Source organism: Corylus avellana, chromosome ca9, assembly GCF_901000735.1.
Source record: "Corylus avellana chromosome ca9, CavTom2PMs-1.0".
In the NCBI taxonomy this organism is placed as follows: domain Eukaryota; kingdom Viridiplantae; phylum Streptophyta; class Magnoliopsida; order Fagales; family Betulaceae; genus Corylus; species Corylus avellana.
In genome coordinates this window covers 9140959-9160721 of record NC_081549.1, presented here as the reverse complement: position 1 = coordinate 9160721, position 19763 = coordinate 9140959, and the positions used below count along the sequence as shown (strand labels likewise).

Genomic DNA, 19763 nt, shown 5'->3' with positions numbered 1-19763 from the left:
ATGATTAAATAGTGAACTTAGTTATTTATAAAGCACATGTAATATTATGAGATGACAGTTTATCATAGATGTGATATAGATATAATATATATGCTTATAATCATGAGTAACAATAATAGTTCAACCGTATGGTTTACCTGAGATATTACCCATTCTCAACAGGGTTAGCACTGTCCTGAGGGACCTGTCATACGACATTGATGCCTCGGATATTGTACTCTACCGTACATAACATTAGTGGCACTATTGAGTCCGACCTCGGGTGGCCCACACCATTAATGATATCCGTCTTGTAATGACCATCCATTAGGGAATGGTTGCACCTGGTCACAAAACCTTTGAATCCAAAGCCTACACACAAATAAATTTGGCTATAAAGCTAACCTGTATAGTAAGTCCATGACCGTTATCCCGCACGTACTGGTGTACCATGTCATACGATACAATTAATCTTATCAGTCTTTTAAATGCATAGTTTTACAAGTCTTATTATTATCTTATTAACCAACACACGTTTTCACAAAAGAGAGTTCACAATAGTTCCAAAATATATTTAATGAGAGTTGCAAAATATGCATGTTTGATATATATAAAATAGACATGCAATGCGGAAAAATTAACAACAAGCATCCATGTGAGTTTTTACTCACCCGGGTCGTAAGGCTCCTCCATAACCTCGAATATTGAAAAAAAAAAAAAAAAAAAAAAAAAGACGACCTATCATTAATTCTAAATCCAACTAAAACAAACCTAAAATATGAAAGTAGAGGCTATCAGATGACTAGCCAAAGTGGCGTTCCCTAGAATACTTCTAATCGTACGTTCGGGTTCGTGGCCATACGTCCACCTAGAAGGCTTGTACGTCTGGTCTCGTGGCTGTACGTCCGCCCAGAAGGTTCAGGTAGAACCTCATTTGGTTCAACCGCCCTCCTATTCTCCCAAACTAGTTCTAAGGCTACCAAAATGATTCCTAGGACCTCTTATCCCAAAACAACACTTCCATGCAAAAAGAAATATAAGCAACAAGAATTAAACGCTAACTCATGCTTAAACCAAGATTAAGGGCAACAACATAACTAGACGCTCCAAACTACCAACTAAGCTAACTATGAAAAGCACTTAAACAACATAACGACTAAGGAACAAACCAAGCTTAGAAGATTACCTTCTTCAAGCCAAAAACCTCCAAGAAATCTCTCATTCTCCAAGAACTCACAAAATCCTCAAAAAACACTCACACAGGGTTTTTGGGAGCCTAGGGGCGAAAATGAGCGTGAAAGGGTGAGGGGTAGGGCGTATTTATAGGTGAGAAAAAGTAGAGGGCGCTACCAACTATTCTGAAAAGTAGCGAACGTCCGATACTATTGGAACGTACGTCCGGTACTGTTTACCCAGCAGCCCAAAGGTTGTAGCGTACTTCCAAGTATTATCCAGGGGTTATTTCAAAAGTAGCGTATGTCCAATACTATAGGGGTGTACATCCGTGTACTATTTGTAGAGTACGACGTACTATTGGCAGAGTGCATCTGGCGGTCCCCCAATGTACATTCTCACTTAAAGACAAGAGCGTATGTACGCTGGTCCTCAGGCGTATATTTAGTCAGAAAGTCTAAAATTTCCAAAATGTCCGTCCAGTTGTTCCTAGTGACCCAATGTCCAAATTAACCCTCTAACTAAGCTACCTAAGCTTAGTTAATTATTTGAGTCACTACAATAGCCATGTCGGTGACCCAAGTGGGTCTCGGCCGATGACCCATGGCTAGGTCTGGCAAGACCCACGTGGGTCACGACCGAGACCCAAGAAAGGAATAGATAATAAAGAGACATAATTTTCTCTTGTTCTATCATTTTCTCGTAACCCAAGAAAAGAATCCAAACACAAACTTATACTTGCCCAAATCAGACCAAACTTGCTAAAGATACACACACACCATTAGATTATGTGTCGTAGTGACCCGCGTGGGTCACGGTCGAGACCCACCTGGGCCATTGCGACCCAGTTGGTGGGTTTCGGCTGTGACCCACGCAGGTCTGGCCAGAGCCGATAGAAGGTGGATATATGAAGGGTGTCGATGCCGGTGCCGGTGCCATCATCAGCGGGGTTGGTGGTGGGGTGACATCGGAGAGGGAAATAGGAAAAACTGGAAAGGAAATTAATTTTTGTTGGCTGAGATCTAGAGTTTTCATGCATATAGTATGTTGTGTTTTTATGTGAGGTATCACCATCTTATTGAATGCTGTAAAACATGGGTTTTACACCTAGTCCGAATATAAGGTATTCTCTTAATTAAAAGGTTCCCAACCATGCAATACGCAAAGGTTTGTGAATATGAAGTGATGTAGTTGCATTTGATGTGGTTAAAATGATCTAATCCTGAACGCTCATCAATACTTTTATTTCGAGGGCTTAGATTTTGACAAGTCCTTAGATGGCTCATTTTACTAGAAAGTCTAGCCGACTTTCAGAGCCACAAAAGTTTGACAGCCACAAGCCTAGCTAGTTGCCAACACCTTCACCAAGATTTCACCAAACAACCGATTCTCCCTCCTGCCAGCTCGGCTAACGAAATTCTCACACAATGCTACCTCATCTAACAAATTAAAGGAGTGAATCTCCATGTCAGGTAACAACTACTTGATGGAAGTCCTTCGAATCCTAAGCAGATGTCGGCCTATATAAGAGTATTGAGTAATGATGGAAAGCACGCCTGGCGTGCATCAACAGTGATGCACGCCAGGCACAAAATTTTTTTTTTTTATTATTTTATTATTATTTTATTATTTTTTAAAAAAAAAAAAAAATTTTTTTGCACTGGCGTGCCACGCACGCCGCGTGCTTTGCATCATTACTCGTAGAGTATTAGCCGTATATATCTTATATGCAATTCACTTTATTATGTTTAGAAAAAATTTAAAAACCCACAAATATATACTTACATCAGATTTTTTATATTTAACCAACCTTTAAAGATTGTTATAGTGTTTTTCATTGTGTAGCGAATCAAAAATGATTCTCTATATATTACTTTAATATAAACATTTCTCTTTCATCTCTCATCTTTCATTATTTTGTCTTTAATTGGGTATTTTATTGAAATTTTGTGAAAAAAAAAAAAAAAAACGAGGTTAGGTAGGGAATTTGTGGAAACAGATCCTCTCAATTTCAAATGAAATTAAGAGTATACATTTAGTGCATTTAGGAGGGTAATATGTCTTTTTTTTTTGGATAAATTTTTTGGACAAATTTATCCTCGTAAATGCACTAAATGGATACTCTCAATTTCATTCGAAATGGAGAGGATCATTTTTCCGAATTTGTATTTTGTAAAGAAATAATATTTTAATGGTATAAGGAAATGTAAGAAAAGTTATTGTGAAATATATTTTCATAATGAAAAAAAAGGTAGTTTTGTATCCTAAACTTAAGGAAAATAAAAAGAAAGCTGCTGCTCATGCTCTAAGGAGTCAATGTGAACTTTGCATGCATGCAATCTAACCCTTAGCAAAACTCTATTGAAATACTTTTTTACTACTCTCTTACTAACTTGGAGCTCCGAGTGGCTTTATTAAATTTTACTGATTGTTAAATTATCATTTATTACAAAAGCTTAACCTGATCGAAAGAGATAAATTTAATCACTTAATCATTACTTTGACACTTTCTCTTATGTGTAGACTTAAACTACCTTTCAATATGTGAGACCCAACCCATGAAATGTTTAATTGAAATATGAGATGAATTGACAGAGTCAAGGTTCGAACTCAAAAACATTAATTTTGATACCATATTAAATTATTACTTATCTTAAAAACTTAAATTAATAATCGATTATTTTCACACCAATAAACTTGCTTCTAACTCTTTCCTTTTTTTCCAAAGCTCGCCTCTAACAAATGGACAAAGTGTGTAGGCTATCCCATCAACGAATGGCCTTAAATCTTTCCAACATGCACCGACTGGTTAACGTCATTTTCAAGACCAGACACTTATGGGCAGGTGCACGCTAAAAGGCACTAAACTTATAGATAAAGCCCATTTTCATTGATTGCGGAAAACATATAAGACAGTGAAACATGTAATCGTGAGTCCACAAAGAAAAATATATGAGTAGGTAGAAGACTCCAAACTTGTCCTCTGGCCTCATGTGAACAGAATAAAAGTAGGGTTGGATTTTTCCATGAATTTTTCTACTATTTGGTGCCTTTTTGTCTTCTCTCTTTCTCTCTCTCTCTCTTCAAAAGCAGCTTTTGATAGGTTGCATTTGGTTTAGAAATTCATGGACTTTGCCATAAAAATTCAAGGCTCCATTCCACGTTTAACAGTTACTGCGTAGTTCACAGAAGTTATAGTAAACATTGATTGATAATAATAATAATAATAATAATAATAATAATATTTTTGTATAAAAAAGTGAAAAAAAAAAAATTTGTAATGATTTTTTTAATTTAAATAATAATAATAATAATAATAATAATAATAAATAAGTAATATAATATAAAAAATAAAAATATTAAGATTTAAATTTTTTTGGATGAATAGCAACGAACCCTTGTGAAAAGGTGCGTAAAGGTGGAGGTGATGTATGTAAAGTTAAAATATCCAGCTAGTTTGAAATATTAGACAGCAATCACAAGATGATAAAGGAAAGAAATGGAGAAAAGAACTAAAAAAAGATAAAGTGTGCTTTCCAATGTGCGAATCCGACCACGACCATGATGTCTTCCAACCCATTTTAGTTGAAATTTTAAACTCAAATACAACCCAAATTTGATAAGCTTTCTATCGAATGTTTTCTCTTTTTTGTTTTTTTCCTCTTTTAATGAGAAAAGCAAGACCTACAACAAACACAGAAGCCAAAGAAGAGATGGGGAGAATTATAATAAAGAAGCATTGGCCTAAGGACTCTTGTATAAATAGATGAAAAAAAAAAATTAATGGGTTTTAACATTTTTGTTTTCATTTTCTTTAATAGATGAATCAAATCAAATGACCAGAAACTTCTTGTTATTATTGCATTAATTTTAGTTTGGCCCCTTAAAAATATATTATTATCTCCGCCATTAATAGCGACTAGCGAGTAAAAAAATTGTCAGCAAAATTGGTTATACCAGCCTCTCAATGGTAGATGTTGTGGAAGTAACTAGAATCACTCATATAAATCTTAGTTTCTAACTAACTTTTGAGAGAGTTGAACATGGGAAATCCCCTTCAAAGATGGTATGGCAAAAACATTAGGCATAAAGATTTTTGTGATCTGACATCGATATGGAGTTTTTGCACGACAACAAAGCTCTACAAAGGAAAGATAAAGAAGTTAGGATGGAGGAGATTTGCGACGGAAGAACAAAGTAGTCGTTGCCGCATGTAGCCCACAAGTGCCTCAACTCAGGTGTGGTGCACATGTGGGGCAAAAGACGGCTGTATAGTGGATCGGTCCCTTTCCCACGTTAGCCCAATAAAATAAAAGTATAGTATATAGCTTTATTTATATATTTAAAAAAAAATGTTTTTTTTATTGTTAAACATATTTTTTTGTTTAAATTAATTTTATAAATTTTATAGTATATGTATATAATGATGTCATCTAAAATAGTAAATGTCGTCACATTACTTCCAATGACTTGACGTCAAGCTGGCATATCAGTAAATACAATATAAAAATAAATAAAATAAAATAAAAAACCCGTGAAAAGAAGATTGAGAGAATCGTAATCCCATTGATTATGCCTTGAATATTTTTAGTCGTAATCGACGGTGCAAACAAGAGCCAAGAAAAGTGTGCCAAAGATATGATGACAATTTTGAATAAAAAAACAAATATTATTGGCAAAAATATAAATAAATAAAGTTGCATCCCCAAGGTAACCTCCACTTCAGATGTCTTTTGATTTTAATATTTTAGAAACAGAAGCAAAAGACAAGCATAAAGCAACAAGTTAAAAGGACGAATTAAAACATGGCATTGTTTGCATTTCCATAACAATTACTATATAATTTTAAATTTTGGATTTTCCAACTAGGATGTACATTTGTTGTATACTGAGTTGTAAAAAATTGGAAAAGCAAATGCTACTAAGAAAAAATATGTGTTTTTTATATGCTAAGGAACAAATGACACTTTTTAAATACGGTATTAAACAAATTTCCCATAATTCAGTAGGGCTGGACAAATTTACCGCTTACCAATCAATAGCCGATTGACTTCTACCGACACCGCTTAACCAATGGGCGGTAGGCAGAACGAATTTTTTTATTTTGACAAATTTGGTTCGGTAGGCAAAATAAAATTTGTTAACCGAACCGACTTTACCGACCGCCTATTGACCAACTTTGCCAATAATTTTCAATTTTTTTACATACCGACGACCTTACGAAATGCGGTTCAATGTCAGGAAAAAATTTGGCGGAATAAGTCAGTGAAATTTCCTACTTTACCGACATTTTGACGAAACAAAAATTTTTCTACCGACACCGACCAACACCCAGCCCTATAACTTGGTTTATAAAAAAAAAAAAAAAAATTCATTCCAAACTATATGGATAAAGATTTAGCTTAGGTAGGGTAAAAAAGTACAGTTTATGTGCTCTAGTTTTTTCCTAGTTCTTTTATGAGAAAGATATAATAAAATTAAATGTGGACCATCAAAAAAAAAAAGTACCACACACATGTGTTATATTTTTTTACAGCACATAAACTAAATCTTATCCACAAAAATCATATATATATATATATATATATATATATATATAATGGTGTTATAAAAATTCTAGTAAATAGCATTACCCGTGTTTAAAACGGATCAAATTTCTCCACAAGAAACATAATCAAGTTACATTGCCTCCTCTCTCTCTCTCTCCCTCTCTCTGAGAGTCTCACAATGCAACAAAAATCATGGATTATCATCATCGCAACGATCTGTGCAACTCTAGCGCAAGTATGCTTAACACTGGAGTCTCCTTCAGGAGATGACAAAATTGTCAGCCTGCCAGGGCAGCCAGTGGTCAGTTTCCAGCAATATGCAGGATACGTAAGCATTGATGAAAAGCAACAGAGAGCTCTGTTTTACTACTTCGTTGAAGCAGAAACAGAACCGGCTTCAAAGCCTCTTGTTCTTTGGTTGAATGGGGGTAATATTAATGTTTATTTTTACATTAAACTGCTCTAAAATCGTCACTGGTTTCAATGAATTGAGCTGAAATCCTTAATGGGTTTTGAAGGTCCTGGCTGTTCATCGATCGGAGCTGGAGCATTTTCCGAGCATGGGCCTTTTAGACCAAGCGGAGACATTCTGGTCAGAAATTCTTATAGCTGGAATAAAGGTATCCACATTAAAGTTTTTGTTCTGTGTTCATAACATTATATTCAAAAGTAATTGTCAGATTTACTTCAAAGTTTCTCTCTGTTACAGAAGCAAATGTGTTATACCTGGAATCGCCAGCAGGAGTTGGATTCTCGTACTCTGCTAACAAATCCTTCTATGATTCGGTGAACGATGAACTCACAGGTTTCGAAACTTTATAGCATCATTTTCATTTTTTTTAAAAAAAAAAAAAAATCTGGGCACAAGACATTTTATCTAATAGAAATACTGGTTTTGTTCATTTACAGCACAAGACAACCTAGTTTTCCTTGAGCGCTGGTTCACAAAATTCCCGGAGTACAATGGCAGAGAGTTTTTCATCACAGGGGAGAGCTATGCAGGTATGTTCCAAGTAAATAGAAACAACTTGTAGAGATTGAGAGAGGAGAGAGAATGATGAAATTTCTGCTTCTTTTTCCAGGACACTATGTTCCACAACTTGCAAATCTCATTATTCAATCTAAAGCCAAATTCAATCTAAAGGGTATAGCTGTAAGTACAAAAACTCCAACCATTTAGAAAGAAAGATGAAGTCAATGCTTCAATTTTTGGGATTGAATTCACAGCGATTACCTCTTCAATTGCTAACAATTTGGGTAGATAATGTGAGAGGTCCAAGACCCACCATTATTGCTCATATTGCTAGCAATTCGGGTAGGTAATTAATTTCGGTTGATTCTTTTCCCAATTTTCTACCCCAAAACATGCTGAAACTCCCATGGCTGCAGATAGGGAATCCTCTGCTGGAGTTCAATACTGATTTCAACTCCCGGGCTGAGTTCTTATGGTCTCATGGATTAATATCTGACTCAGCTTATGAAAGTTTCACTTCAGTCTGTAATTACTCCCAAATCAGAAGACAATATGCAGATACTGGCTCTCTCACCCCTGTTTGCTCCAAAGTAATGAGCCAAGTTTCAAGAGAGATTAGTCGCTTTGTGGACACATATGATGTCACTCTTGATGTGTGTTTATCATCGCTTCTTTCACAATCCGAAGTGCTGAATCAACTGGTGAGAATTGGCTTTTTCTCATACAATGTTTATTGGTTGATTGCCTCAGACATGTATGGAAACTCTGGTTTCCTCTGTTTCTTGTTCCTGCTTATGTTTTCCTCCAGGCTAATCTGATCTCCCACTTGTAGCAAGACACAGACAAAATAGATGTTTGTGTAGAAGATGAAACAATCAAGTACTTGAACAGGAAAGATGTGCAGCAGGCTTTCCATGCTCGGCTTATTGGTGTCACCACATGGGGTATTTGCAGCGAGTAAGGACCTAACTCTAATTGATAAACATGAAATGATTCCATCAGCAGAGACATTTTTGTGGATTATCGGTTGTGGAAATGAGTTTTTGTTGGAATTAGTGACTCATATTCTCTTAGGCATAGAGAGTAATACTAGAATACTAGTAGTTGGCCGAGTAGTCAGAGCGGAGTGAACGAAGCGAAGCTCCATTCACGGAGCCGTTCACGGAGTGGACCTATACGTCCATATAATTAGGGTTTTCCTATAAGTATATTATGTTGTAATCCTGAATCATTAATAGTAAATATAGTCGCACTCTCTTGTAGACGTAAGCACCTTGCCAAACTACGTAAACCTGTGTCTCGACCCTCTCTTGATATCTCTCTCTTCGATTCCATATTATTTATCATTGTTGTATACAGTAACTACAGCTTTCTTGAATGTTTTCATCACCATGTTTTTCCCCAATACATTTCCCAATCCCAGTATTGTTCATGGCATAAGAGACATTCTACTTGAAATGATTCCATCAGCATAGACATTCTTGTGGAAATGAGCTTTCTTGAATGTTTTCGTCCCCATTTTCCCCCCAATACATTTCCCAATTCTACTTGGTTTCTTCCTGTTCTCTGCATTTTACCCTTCTTGTGACATTTTTGATATGGTGGTTTTCTTTCTTAATAACAGGGTCGTCAAATATGACATGCAAAATCTAGAAATCCCTACCATCCATGTGCTGGGTGTACTTCTCAAGTCTGGCATCCGGGTGTTGGTATACAGGTAGATTAAGCATACTTTATACATATATATTTGCTTTTGTTTAACATCACGTGGCAGTAAAAATCAGTTATTAATTTTTACTTTTATTTTTTTGCTTTACAAGTGGTGATTCAAAGGCTGATTCTCACTATTATATTATCAAGTTGTATGACAATCGTATATCAATCTATTAAATAGCGTTATTCTCGTAATAATGATCCATCTTAAATTTCTGTAGTGGAGATCAAGATTCGGTTATCCCGCTTATTGGGACACGGACACTTGTAAATGGATTGGCCAAGGAGTTGGGACTAAATACAGTTGTGCCTTACAGTGCCTGGTTTGAAGGAAGACAGGTTAGTCAGTTTCTGAGAATGAGTTTGAACAAAATAACTAAAGTTCTTTATGTAATTGTTTGATTTCTAACCAATACTTTAATTTGCTTTGCAGGTTGCTGGATGGACACAAGTATATGGTGAAGCTTTATCTTTTGCCACCATTAGAGGAGCATCTCATGAAGCTCCATTTTCACAGCCAAAGAGATCACTTGTGCTATTGACTTCATTTTTGGCAGGAAAGCCACTGCCAGAAGCACTCTCATAGATAGAGCAAGTTCATTACTAAATGTCAAAGTAATCCTATTCCTTTCGCATTTCTAGACTACAGAAGAGGCTATTCTCTCATTTCCTAACCTTTTTTCACCAATTTCTCATTGAATACCAAGTTATTTTAATGGATTATGTCTTTAGCCATTAATTGTCCAGCACAAAAATTCTCAAAACAAGCAATGATCGTTGTCTTTGTATGATGATCGTAATTGTATAGCTGATTTCGGACGTCCAAGTTAAGTCTTCGAATCTCTTGATGTCATTGATGGTCTCCTTTTAGCACCCTAGAAAATACAGACCAAAATCAAAATATTGAATTGGAGAAAGTGCAACGACATCGGTTTGTATATATTTTAATATATAAAATATATAATATATATAGATAGGCAGTTGCGGTTACCGCCCCCCTATATGCTGTTAGCGGGCCACGTAGTGCATTGAATCACTCTCGCGACACATCATATAATGGCCCAAAACCACGCTTAGCTACCCCCTTCAACATTTCCCTCACCACATTAGGTAACCCACAGGACCACACAACAACAACCTCTAGAATTTAGAAGAGTACAAGCGGTTAACGGTTATTGCCTCTAACTGCTAACCACAGCGGTCTTAGGCGGTTATTGAATTTTATAATTGCAACCGCTCCGCCTGTTGGAAATATATTTGCAAAATCAAAGCTTTGCGCAGCGGAATAGTAAATTTAAAAATTCCCGTGCCAATATTGACTTTAAGAAAAACAAGTGAAAAACTATGCTATTAAAAATTAAACTGCAAAAACATAGAATACTTGTTGTGTACGGCCACTCCTTGGCTTTTGGCAAAAAAACCAAGAGAATGTGAGCTCTTCCCTAGCTCCTCAAAACTTAAACTTAAACTTAAACTTATTCTTGAGAAATAATCTCAAAAATATTTGTTCTCAATAAAAAAAGTTCTCAACAACAATTGTGATAGATTTTTGAGAGTGTTAGGCTCTTCTCTATTTATAGGCTTACATGCTAAGAGAGGTGAGAGATATAAAGCCGTGGGACAAGTTGTAGGAGAAACTAATCCTAGTAGAACTATGAGAGGGGTGGGCTAAGCACTGAAGTTGGGATTAAGTTTTGCATAGTTGAAATCCCAAGTATGAACCTTAAACTCTTTTCTTTAATTTTATTTGATTTTCGTATTTAATCAATTGCAAATTGCAAATTGATGTTCAGTTGTATTTAATCAAATTGCAACTCATTTTGTTTTATTGATTTTAATCGAATTGGGGGGAATAGATTTGGATTTTTGACAAAGGGCCTAAGGCAATCAATCAAGTTAAAAATGGCCCTGTAAAAGGCTAAAAAAAAAAAATAATAATAATAAAATAAGCCCAAAAAAGATGCATAATTAAGGCCCAACAACCAAAAATAGGCCCTCAAAGGCCCAATTAGAAGCGGTTATGTGGTGCAGTTATAGCTTTAAATAACCGTTAACCGGCGGTTGTTTTATAACTGCTAACCTCCTTAGGTGGAGTGGTTGAGGTTATAAAAATAGAATAACTGCCTTTTCACCCCTAGTTTGTGTTATTTACTCAGATTTTCAAATAAACGATTATGAGACTCGTAGTTCTATCATGTACTTCCAAGCCATCCGATCACATTTCCATTTTTTTTTAAGGGTGAAATAAAAATTAGGAGCCAAATTAAAAGGAAGATGCGAGCATCCTCATGTTTTAGAGCATTTTCATCCGGCTCCTTAAATTTACCTTTTTTTTTTTTTTTTTTTTGAAGTGCCTAAATTTACGTAAAAATTTTCATTTTTTCTATTTTAGTTTCCTACTATTTCAAAGCACATATATCCGCCTAGGCAATTAGGGGAAAATGCATTTTACTCTCTGAAGTTTGATTCCATTTTCAATTTGAGCCTTAATGTTTAAAAATTTGCAATTTAACCACTCCGTTACCCAATTCTATCTTCTCAGACGGAAAATCGAACATGTACCATGCACATGATAATTTTTCTCCCAATCTTTCCATATTACCCCTATTTTTTTTTTTTTTAAATTAGGAGAAAAATTATCACGTGACACTGGTTAACTTTCCGTCTTCTCAGACGGAATTAGTTAACAGATTGTATGCTGTTCTTTACGAAAGATGCTGCAGATGATTGTAGATATTTTCATGGACAAGACTGAACCATTATCTTAGTACAGGAATGTCGGTTCCCCAATGCTAGGAAGCCATCAATTTTCTTCCCAAGAAACATACTCATCAAGCTACGTCTTCCTCCTCCCTCTCCCTCCCTCTCTATCTTTCTCTTAGATTCATAATGCAACATAAATCATGGATTGTCATCATCGGAACAATCTGTGCAACTCTAGCGCAAGTATGCTTAACACTGGACTCTCCTTCAGGAGATGACAAAATCGTCAGCTTGCCAGGGCAGCCACACGTCAGTTTCCAGCAATATGCAGGATACGTAACCATTGATGAAAAGCAACAGAGAGCTCTGTTTTACTACTTCGTTGAAGCAGAAACAGAACCAGCTTCAAAGCCTCTAGTTCTTTGGTTGAATGGGGGTAAAATTTATATAAATTTATACATTAAACTGCGCTAAAATCCCAACTGCTTTGAATGAATTGAGTTGATATCCTTAATGGGTTTTTAGGTCCTGGCTGTTCATCGGTTGGAACTGGAGCATTTTCAGAGCATGGGCCTTTAAGACCAAGCGGAGACATTCTGGTCAGAAATTATTATAGCTGGAATAAAGGTGACCCCTTTAAATTTTATTATTATTATTATTATTTTCTGTGCTCATAAGATTATATTGAAGTAATTTTCAGATTTACTTCAAAGTTTTCTCTGTTACAGAAGCAAATGTGTTATACCTGGAATCACCAGCAGGAGTTGGTTTCTCATACTCTGCTAACAAATCTTTCTATAATTCGGTGAACGATGAACTCACAGGTCTTGAAACTTTATAGCATCATCATTTACACTTTAAAAAAATCTGGGCAAAAGACATTTTATCTAATAGAGATTCTGATTACAGCGCAAGACAACCTTGTGTTCCTTCAGCGCTGGTTCACAAAATTCCCAGAGTACAAAAGCAGAGATTTTTTCATCACAGGGGAGAGCTATGCAGGTATGTTCCAATTTCCAAGTAAATAGAAACAACTTGTACAGATTGAGAGAGGAGAGATAATGATGAATTTGCTGCTCCTTACCAGGACACTATGTTCCACAACTTGCACATCTCATTCTTCAATCTAACCTGAAGTTCAATCTCAAGGGCATAGCTGTAAGTAGAAAAAAAAAAAAAAAAAAAAAAAAGGACCAGTTAGAAAGAAAGATGAATTCAATGCTTCAATTTTTTGGATTGGGATTCACAGCAATTACCAACTTGAATTGCTAACAATTAGCTGCCCTTATTGCTAGCAATCTGGGCATCCTCATTCCAATTTTTTTGACCGCAAATTTAATTTGGTTTAGATGACATGCTGAAATTCCCATGGGTGCAGATAGGTAATCCTCTACTGGAGTTCAACACTGATTTCAACTCCGGGGCTGAGTTCTTATGGTCTCATGGAGTAATATCTGACTCAGCTTATGAAGGTCTCACTTCAATCTGTACTTTCTCCCAACTCAGAAGACAGATTGCAAATAGTGGCTCTCTCACCCCTGTTTGCTCCAAAGTAATAAGCCAAGTTTCAAGAGAATTTGGTAGCTTTATCAACTTATACGATGTCACTCTTGATGTGTGTTTACCATCACAAGTGGTGAATCTACTGGTGAGTAGTGGCTTTTTCTCGTACAATTTTTCTTTCTTGCCTCAAAACATGTATGGAAACTCTGGTTTCCTCTGTTTCTTTTACGTACTTATGTTCTCCCCTGGGCTTATTTGATCTCCCACTTGTAGCAAGACACACAAAAAATAGATGTTTGTGTGGAAGATGAAACAATGAAGTACTTGAACCGTAAAGATGTGCAGCAGGATCTTCATGCTCGGCTTGTTGGACTCACCCGATGGACAGCTTGCAGCGAGTAAGGATCTAACTCTAATTGATAAATAAGTTATGGTTTAATCTGGTATAAGAGCAAATATCATGAGTTCAAATTTTGTCTCCGTCATTCACCTCCCATTTCGATTAAATATTTCATCTATTATGCCTCCCTTACAAGCCCCCACATGTATAAGAATTATTGCTCGTTAAATCGTGGATTATCCCTTGTGGAAATGAGCTTTCCTGAATGTTTTCCCCAATATATAAATGCATGGCAGCATATGTAAGAGACATTCTAATTGGTTTCTTCCTCTTCTTTGCTTTTTCTCATTTTCGCCTTAATAACAGCATCGTCAAATATGAAATGCAAAATCTAGAAGTCCCCACCATCCATGTTCTTGGTGCACTTGTCAAGTCTGGCATCCGGGTGTTGGTATACAGGTAGATTAAGCAAACCTTATACGCATATACTTGCTTTAGTTTATCATCCATGAACTCATCATCATCAAGATATGGATTAGAAATAATGATCCGATTTTCTGTAGCGGAGACCAAGATGCGGTTATCCCACTAACTGGGACACGGAAACTAGTAAATGGATTGGCCAAGGAGTTGGGACTAGATACAGTTGTGCCCTACAGAGCCTGGTTTGAAGGAAGGCAGGTTAGTCAGTTTCTGAGAATGAGTTTAATAGAGTAATGCACTTCAAGTGTTTCTAGAATTGTTTCCCTCACTCTATTTCATTTATAGAATAACTTCATTATGTAATGAGCCTGGATTGAGTTTACTTTGTCTTTCTTACTTTTGCCATTTCAGGTTGCTGGATGGACTCAAGTATATGGTGATATGTTATCTTTCGCCACCATTAGAGGAGCATCTCATAAAGCTCCATTTTCACAGCCAAAGAGATCACTCCTGCTATTGACTTCATTTTTGGCAGGAGAGCCACTGCCAGAAGCACTCTCATAGATAGAGCAAGTTCATTAATAAATGTTAAAAAGTAATGCTATTATTACAGTTGACTACTCTCATAGATAGAGCAAGTTCATTAATAAATGTTAAAAAGTAATGCTATTATTACAGTTGACTACTTAAGAGACTATTCTCTCACTTTTGAACCTTTTTTCATTAACTTCTCATTGAATACCAAGTTATTCAATGGATTATGTCTTTACCCAATAATTATCCGAAACCAAAATTCCCAAAAGAAGCAATCACTATAAATTACATCTACATACAATTTATTACTTCTCATGATTTTTACAATAAATTAATAATTCATGAGTAAAAGAACATACCATAATTCATAATAGCCAAACCTTATTTATGAATCTCTATCCGAATGAATTTGTGTGTAGACATCAGAAATCGATCTCTCTTGGGAGAAGACCGGTTTTGATGTAGATCGGAATGCTTGGAATTACATGAGGAAGACCCAAGGAGATAGAAGCATGGAAGCACCCCGAAGAGTCAAGACAAGATCACAAACACGCGCAGAAGTTGAAGCCCGTCTGAACAAGGAAGGCATTCGTCCGGACAAGGGTGAGCACGAGAGCCCTTGTCTGTTGTCTGTTTGATGCTCGTCCGAATGGAGCACTGGCAGGGAGTTCTTGTTCGCTGCTCGTCTGACGCACATCCGAACAGAGCGCTGCAGGGAGTTCTCGTTTGCTGCCTCCCTAACTTTTTAAAACCGCCTTTAATTATGTTTCCAAGTAGGGTTAGGAGTCTTAGGGATATAAATACATGTTTGCAATCCTAAGAACAGAGCTTTTGATTATATTTGAGTTTTTATCAATAAGAATACTCAGAGTTGAGTTTCTTTGTGTTTTCCCTTAAACACTAGATAGACTCTAGTGTTTTAAGAAAAATTTGTAGATCTCTGATAGACTCAAGGTGTAGAATTAGTTATCAATTCTTCTTGTTAATGCTTTCTTTTGCTTCCCACTAAGTTAGGCTGCATCAGGTTTCCTTCTTCAACTATGACTCCACTTTCCATCGAAGTAGGAATCTAATAAGAAACCACTTCTCTTAGGAGATTTAGGAGCTTTTGTTTCACAACACTAAATAGCCCCAGATAGAAGTCGTGATGTTGCCTGTGAAGGTAAAAAAAGTTAGAGATGAAACCCTAATTGTCGCCATGACGCCACATCCCGAATTGCACAATGCTAAAGGCATTTTTTGTGTTCTTTTTTACCTCACCATAAATGGTTAATAATATCCTAAACAACTCCTCTAGAGGTGATCTTGCTTCATTCACCCTAGTGCCAAGAGAGTATTTGTATAAAGCTTGTAGGTTTCTCTCTCGGAGTTTGTTCTTTCAAATTACACATTACACATCCTTTAACCGCCAAAAAGTCCACCGATAGGTTAGTAAGGAGAGGCGCTTGGAGAAAATTGGCCAGCAGGAAGCTGGAGAAGAAGTGAGCGGGGAGTTCGTTATTCATACAGTGGTCCTAAGTATTTTACATGGGTTGTAAGTTTATTTTGCCTATATTTTAATCTTCTTCAATATGTTGATCTCCTGGATTTGGCTGCCCTCAAGTGATTTTCCTTTTAAGTGTTCAAAGAGTTTCCACTTCGAAACGAAAATATTTGTGATGATTTTATGGTTGTGATGTTTATGTGTTTTACGTTTCAATTAGTTTTTCTTATAATAATTATTGCTATTGTGTGGTTGATTTGACATTGGAACCCGATCTGTAGTTCTCTCATAAACCATTATTATTTAGTCTTAATTTCAAAATAAAGACTTTTAATCCGGAATACAAAAATCTGGGGTGCTAATGTTGCTATTGGGCATTTCAGACATAATTGGTCCAACTAATATTGGACCCAATTATGATGCTTTGTCTTCCTAACATCACCCATTTTCATAATCAATTATAGACATAAGCGTTGTCTTTGTGTGGTGATCGTAATTGTATAGTTGATTTTGAGCAACTAAGTTGGGTCTTCGAATTCCTTGACATTTAGGAAAAGATAAATTTTCAAAAGTATAATCGTTAGGAAAAGAAGAATTTCAAAAAAAATATACCAATTAAAAAAATATAAATTTTCCAATATATGAATGTTGGAGAAAGAATAAGAAAATGGAAGTTTTTAGCTTAAATAAAAAGTATATTTAGGAGGTAGATGAGAATGCCCTAAAACATGGGGATGCTGGAAAGGCTTTTACGATTATTGTGAAATTGTAACCACCTTAGGCAGATATTCAATTTTTATAATCGCAACCGCTCCACCCAAGTTAGTTAGGCGTTATAAAATAATAACGGGTTAGAGCATTCTCAATGGAAGAGCTAAATGTTATTTTTATCTAAAATGACTCTTTAAATGTTTAAAAAACTCCCTGCATTGGATTAGCCAAAAGAAAATGTAAAATAGATATTTGATTAGAAGAGCTAAAAAAAAAAGCTAAATGTAGTAGCACTTTTCAAGGGAGCTATTTTATTTTTCATTGTTTCTCTCACCAATTTTCTCTTTTTCCAAAATTTTTTCCAATTTTTTCTCTGCATGTTCTCTTTTTCCCAAAACTTTTCCCATTTTTCCTCTCTTATGTTCTTTTTTTTCCAAAACTTTTATTGCTTTTAATAATATTTTAATAGAATAGATAGAAATATAGCTAATCAGATGTAGAGACATTTAAAAATGGTTTAGCTAAACTAAATAAAAGTGAATTTTGAAAAGCCATTTCATATAAAAATATGGCTTATCCATTGAGAATGCTCTAATAGCACCGCATAACTGCTTCTAAATTGAGCATTTTGAGTCTATTTTGGGTGGTGTACCTTAATTGGACCTCTATTTTGGGCTTATTTTTTTTATTTTGAAAATTAATATTTAATCAAAATTTAATAGTTTGTCACTGCACTGTCCCAGGCTTCTTATAAATTTATGAGTGTGGCCGCTGCAAAGCCTACAACTACGAAGCCTCTACTCCAGTCTTGTATATGCCGATATCACTTTTAGATATCCACATCTAAAATTGTGAAGAGGGAATGTGGGAGGTTAATATCCACTTAAATGTACACCCTACTATTTATGCTAGGCGTTTTAGACTCAAGAAAAAAAAAAAAAAAAAAATCTTCTTTTCTTGATTTCATTGGATAATTCGTAAGCACTCCTAGCAGCCTCACCAAAATTATATATTGGTGAGACAATTTAATAAAAGTAGCTTAAATCTTCACTTTTCAGACTCACAATTTTAACAAAATAAAATTGTAAGTGAACAGTGCTCACTATTAATAGTGAGTACTATTCACTCAACAATTGAATAAAAAATAGTTTATCTCTCCCTCTTTCTCTTTTATGTTTCTCTCTCCTCCTTTAATAGTTAAAAATAAAATAAACAAATCTTTGAAATAGAATAGTAAAAGTAGATTGTTAAAATAGTGAGGCTGTTATGGTGCTCTAAAAAAGTGAGTTGTTAAAATAGAAAAAAAAAAAAAAAAATTGTACTTTTAGTTATTTTGGTGGGTAAAATTTGATGAGGCTGCTAAGAATGTTCTAACTTACTTTTGAAGAGTATATATATTGTAATAATACAAGTCAAAAACACAAATCATCAACATTTGTACCATTAAATAGATCAAACTAACAAGTACTAGATTTGAGCTAAGTAATTCAATAGTAATCAATTACAAGTTCAATAATATTTTTAAATGTCACATGATTCTTAAAAAACAAAAAATAAACTTTTAGTATTACTCCTTAGAGTCGCTTGGAATACATTTGTTTTGTTGCAAATTTGGTATCTTACTCTTTTTGTAATATAATATGTAAATATTTACAAATGACACATTTTAGTGATATAACACTTTTTTAATGCCTTTAGAGGGGTCAAGACGATAAATTCATATTTGAACCAAAAAAAAAAAAAAAAGTGCGTTCAAAACTTCTCCATTTATCGCTAAACAAAATGAAAAATCTGGTGTAAATTCAAATGCCCTTCAAAGTAGCTGTTGGTGTACTTAGAGCATCTCCGGTAGTCATTATTAAGTTGGCTTTTTAGTTAAATTTAACTATTATGTCATATTTTCTTGCTCCACCTATCGTTGTAAAATAACATTTTTTTCCTACAATTGTTACAGTAAATTTTCAAATATGAAAATTTACTCTAGCAACTCTAAATAATATAATATCATTTCCAAGGGTTTTATTTTCTTATTTTATTCTTCTTTCACTCTGGTTCATCTCAAAGACAACAAGACTCCACCAAAACACCATTCTCAAGCATCCAAAATATTCTTTTCTCTTCTTCTCTTTCTCTCCCACTTTCTCTTCTTCTCTCTTCTCTTTCATTCTCAGCACCCTTTTTTTTTTCTTTTTTTTTTTCTTGAAACCTTTGTCTCTGAAACTCAAGGAAGCACTCTCTTCGAAATTAACTAGTCTAATTGTATGTTTTACTTATTTATTTGGAAATTTTCATTTCGTTTGACCTTTTTATTGCTTTGGTGAACTTTTTTGTTTTTATGAATTGTTAGAACAGTTTTCAACACGGTGAATGCGCTTTCTTCGGGGTTTTCAATACGTCTTCCTCGTGCATTCCAAATCACTACAAAAAAGCAATATCGTCAAGGGGGTCCCCGGGAAAACGGGGACACTCCGATGCCAAAGTCAGACAGTTTCTAAGAGAAATATTGTGCTCTCAAATGGACTAATTGAGCTCTGAGAGAGAATATGAGAAGATAGTAGATTATTTAAGATGTTAGATGATCTTTCATCTTGTCTTAGTACCTTGTGTAGGTGCCTAGTTATAGGCTTGGGCTGTAGAAGTAAGCTTGAACTAGCTTTCATATTTGAGTTGTATTGGGAG

At 35.2% G+C, this 19763-nt stretch overlaps 2 protein-coding genes across 3 annotated transcripts; both read left to right on the top strand.

Moving 5' to 3' along the window:
* Window positions 1–6797: 6797 nt before the first annotated feature.
* Window positions 6798–10214, top strand: LOC132192017 (serine carboxypeptidase-like 45). Its single transcript, XM_059607194.1, has 10 exons — window positions 6798–7129; window positions 7220–7321; window positions 7411–7506; window positions 7611–7703; window positions 7784–7854; window positions 8091–8375; window positions 8507–8631; window positions 9299–9391; window positions 9609–9726; window positions 9821–10214. Exons 1-10 carry the CDS (start codon window positions 6880–6882, stop codon window positions 9971–9973), a joined length of 1386 nt encoding a protein of 461 aa, XP_059463177.1. The 5' UTR covers window positions 6798–6879; the 3' UTR covers window positions 9974–10214.
* Window positions 10215–12134: 1920 nt separating this feature from the next.
* LOC132191812 (serine carboxypeptidase-like 45) lies at window positions 12135–14966 on the top strand. Of its 2 annotated transcripts, none has more exons than XM_059606916.1 (10): window positions 12135–12526; window positions 12616–12717; window positions 12819–12914; window positions 13000–13092; window positions 13178–13248; window positions 13469–13738; window positions 13867–13991; window positions 14300–14392; window positions 14497–14614; window positions 14768–14966. In XM_059606916.1, the coding sequence occupies exons 1-10, from the start codon at window positions 12277–12279 to the stop codon at window positions 14918–14920; spliced, it is 1371 nt and encodes a 456-aa protein (XP_059462899.1). In that variant the 5' UTR covers window positions 12135–12276; the 3' UTR covers window positions 14921–14966. The 2 variants fall into 2 exon arrangements, with proteins under 2 accessions (XP_059462899.1, XP_059462898.1); XM_059606915.1 differs by having other exon boundaries at window positions 12804–12914.
* Window positions 14967–19763: the final 4797 nt, after the last annotated feature.

Excerpts from the sequence above, each read along its gene's own strand:
- LOC132192017 (XM_059607194.1), top strand. The coding sequence starts at position 6,880 with ATGCAACAAAAATCATGGATTATCATCATCGCAACGATCTGTGCAACT. Across the intron at positions 8,632-9,298 it reads ACATGGGGTATTTGCAGCGA|GGTCGTCAAATATGACATGC; the intron begins GTAAGGACCTAA and ends TCTTAATAACAG. Across the intron at positions 9,392-9,608 it reads ATCCGGGTGTTGGTATACAG|TGGAGATCAAGATTCGGTTA; the intron begins GTAGATTAAGCA and ends AAATTTCTGTAG.
- LOC132191812 (XM_059606915.1), top strand. The coding sequence starts at position 12,277 with ATGCAACATAAATCATGGATTGTCATCATCGGAACAATCTGTGCAACT. Across the intron at positions 13,093-13,177 it reads CACAGGGGAGAGCTATGCAG|GACACTATGTTCCACAACTT; the intron begins GTATGTTCCAAT and ends GCTCCTTACCAG. Across the intron at positions 13,992-14,299 it reads CGATGGACAGCTTGCAGCGA|CATCGTCAAATATGAAATGC; the intron begins GTAAGGATCTAA and ends CCTTAATAACAG.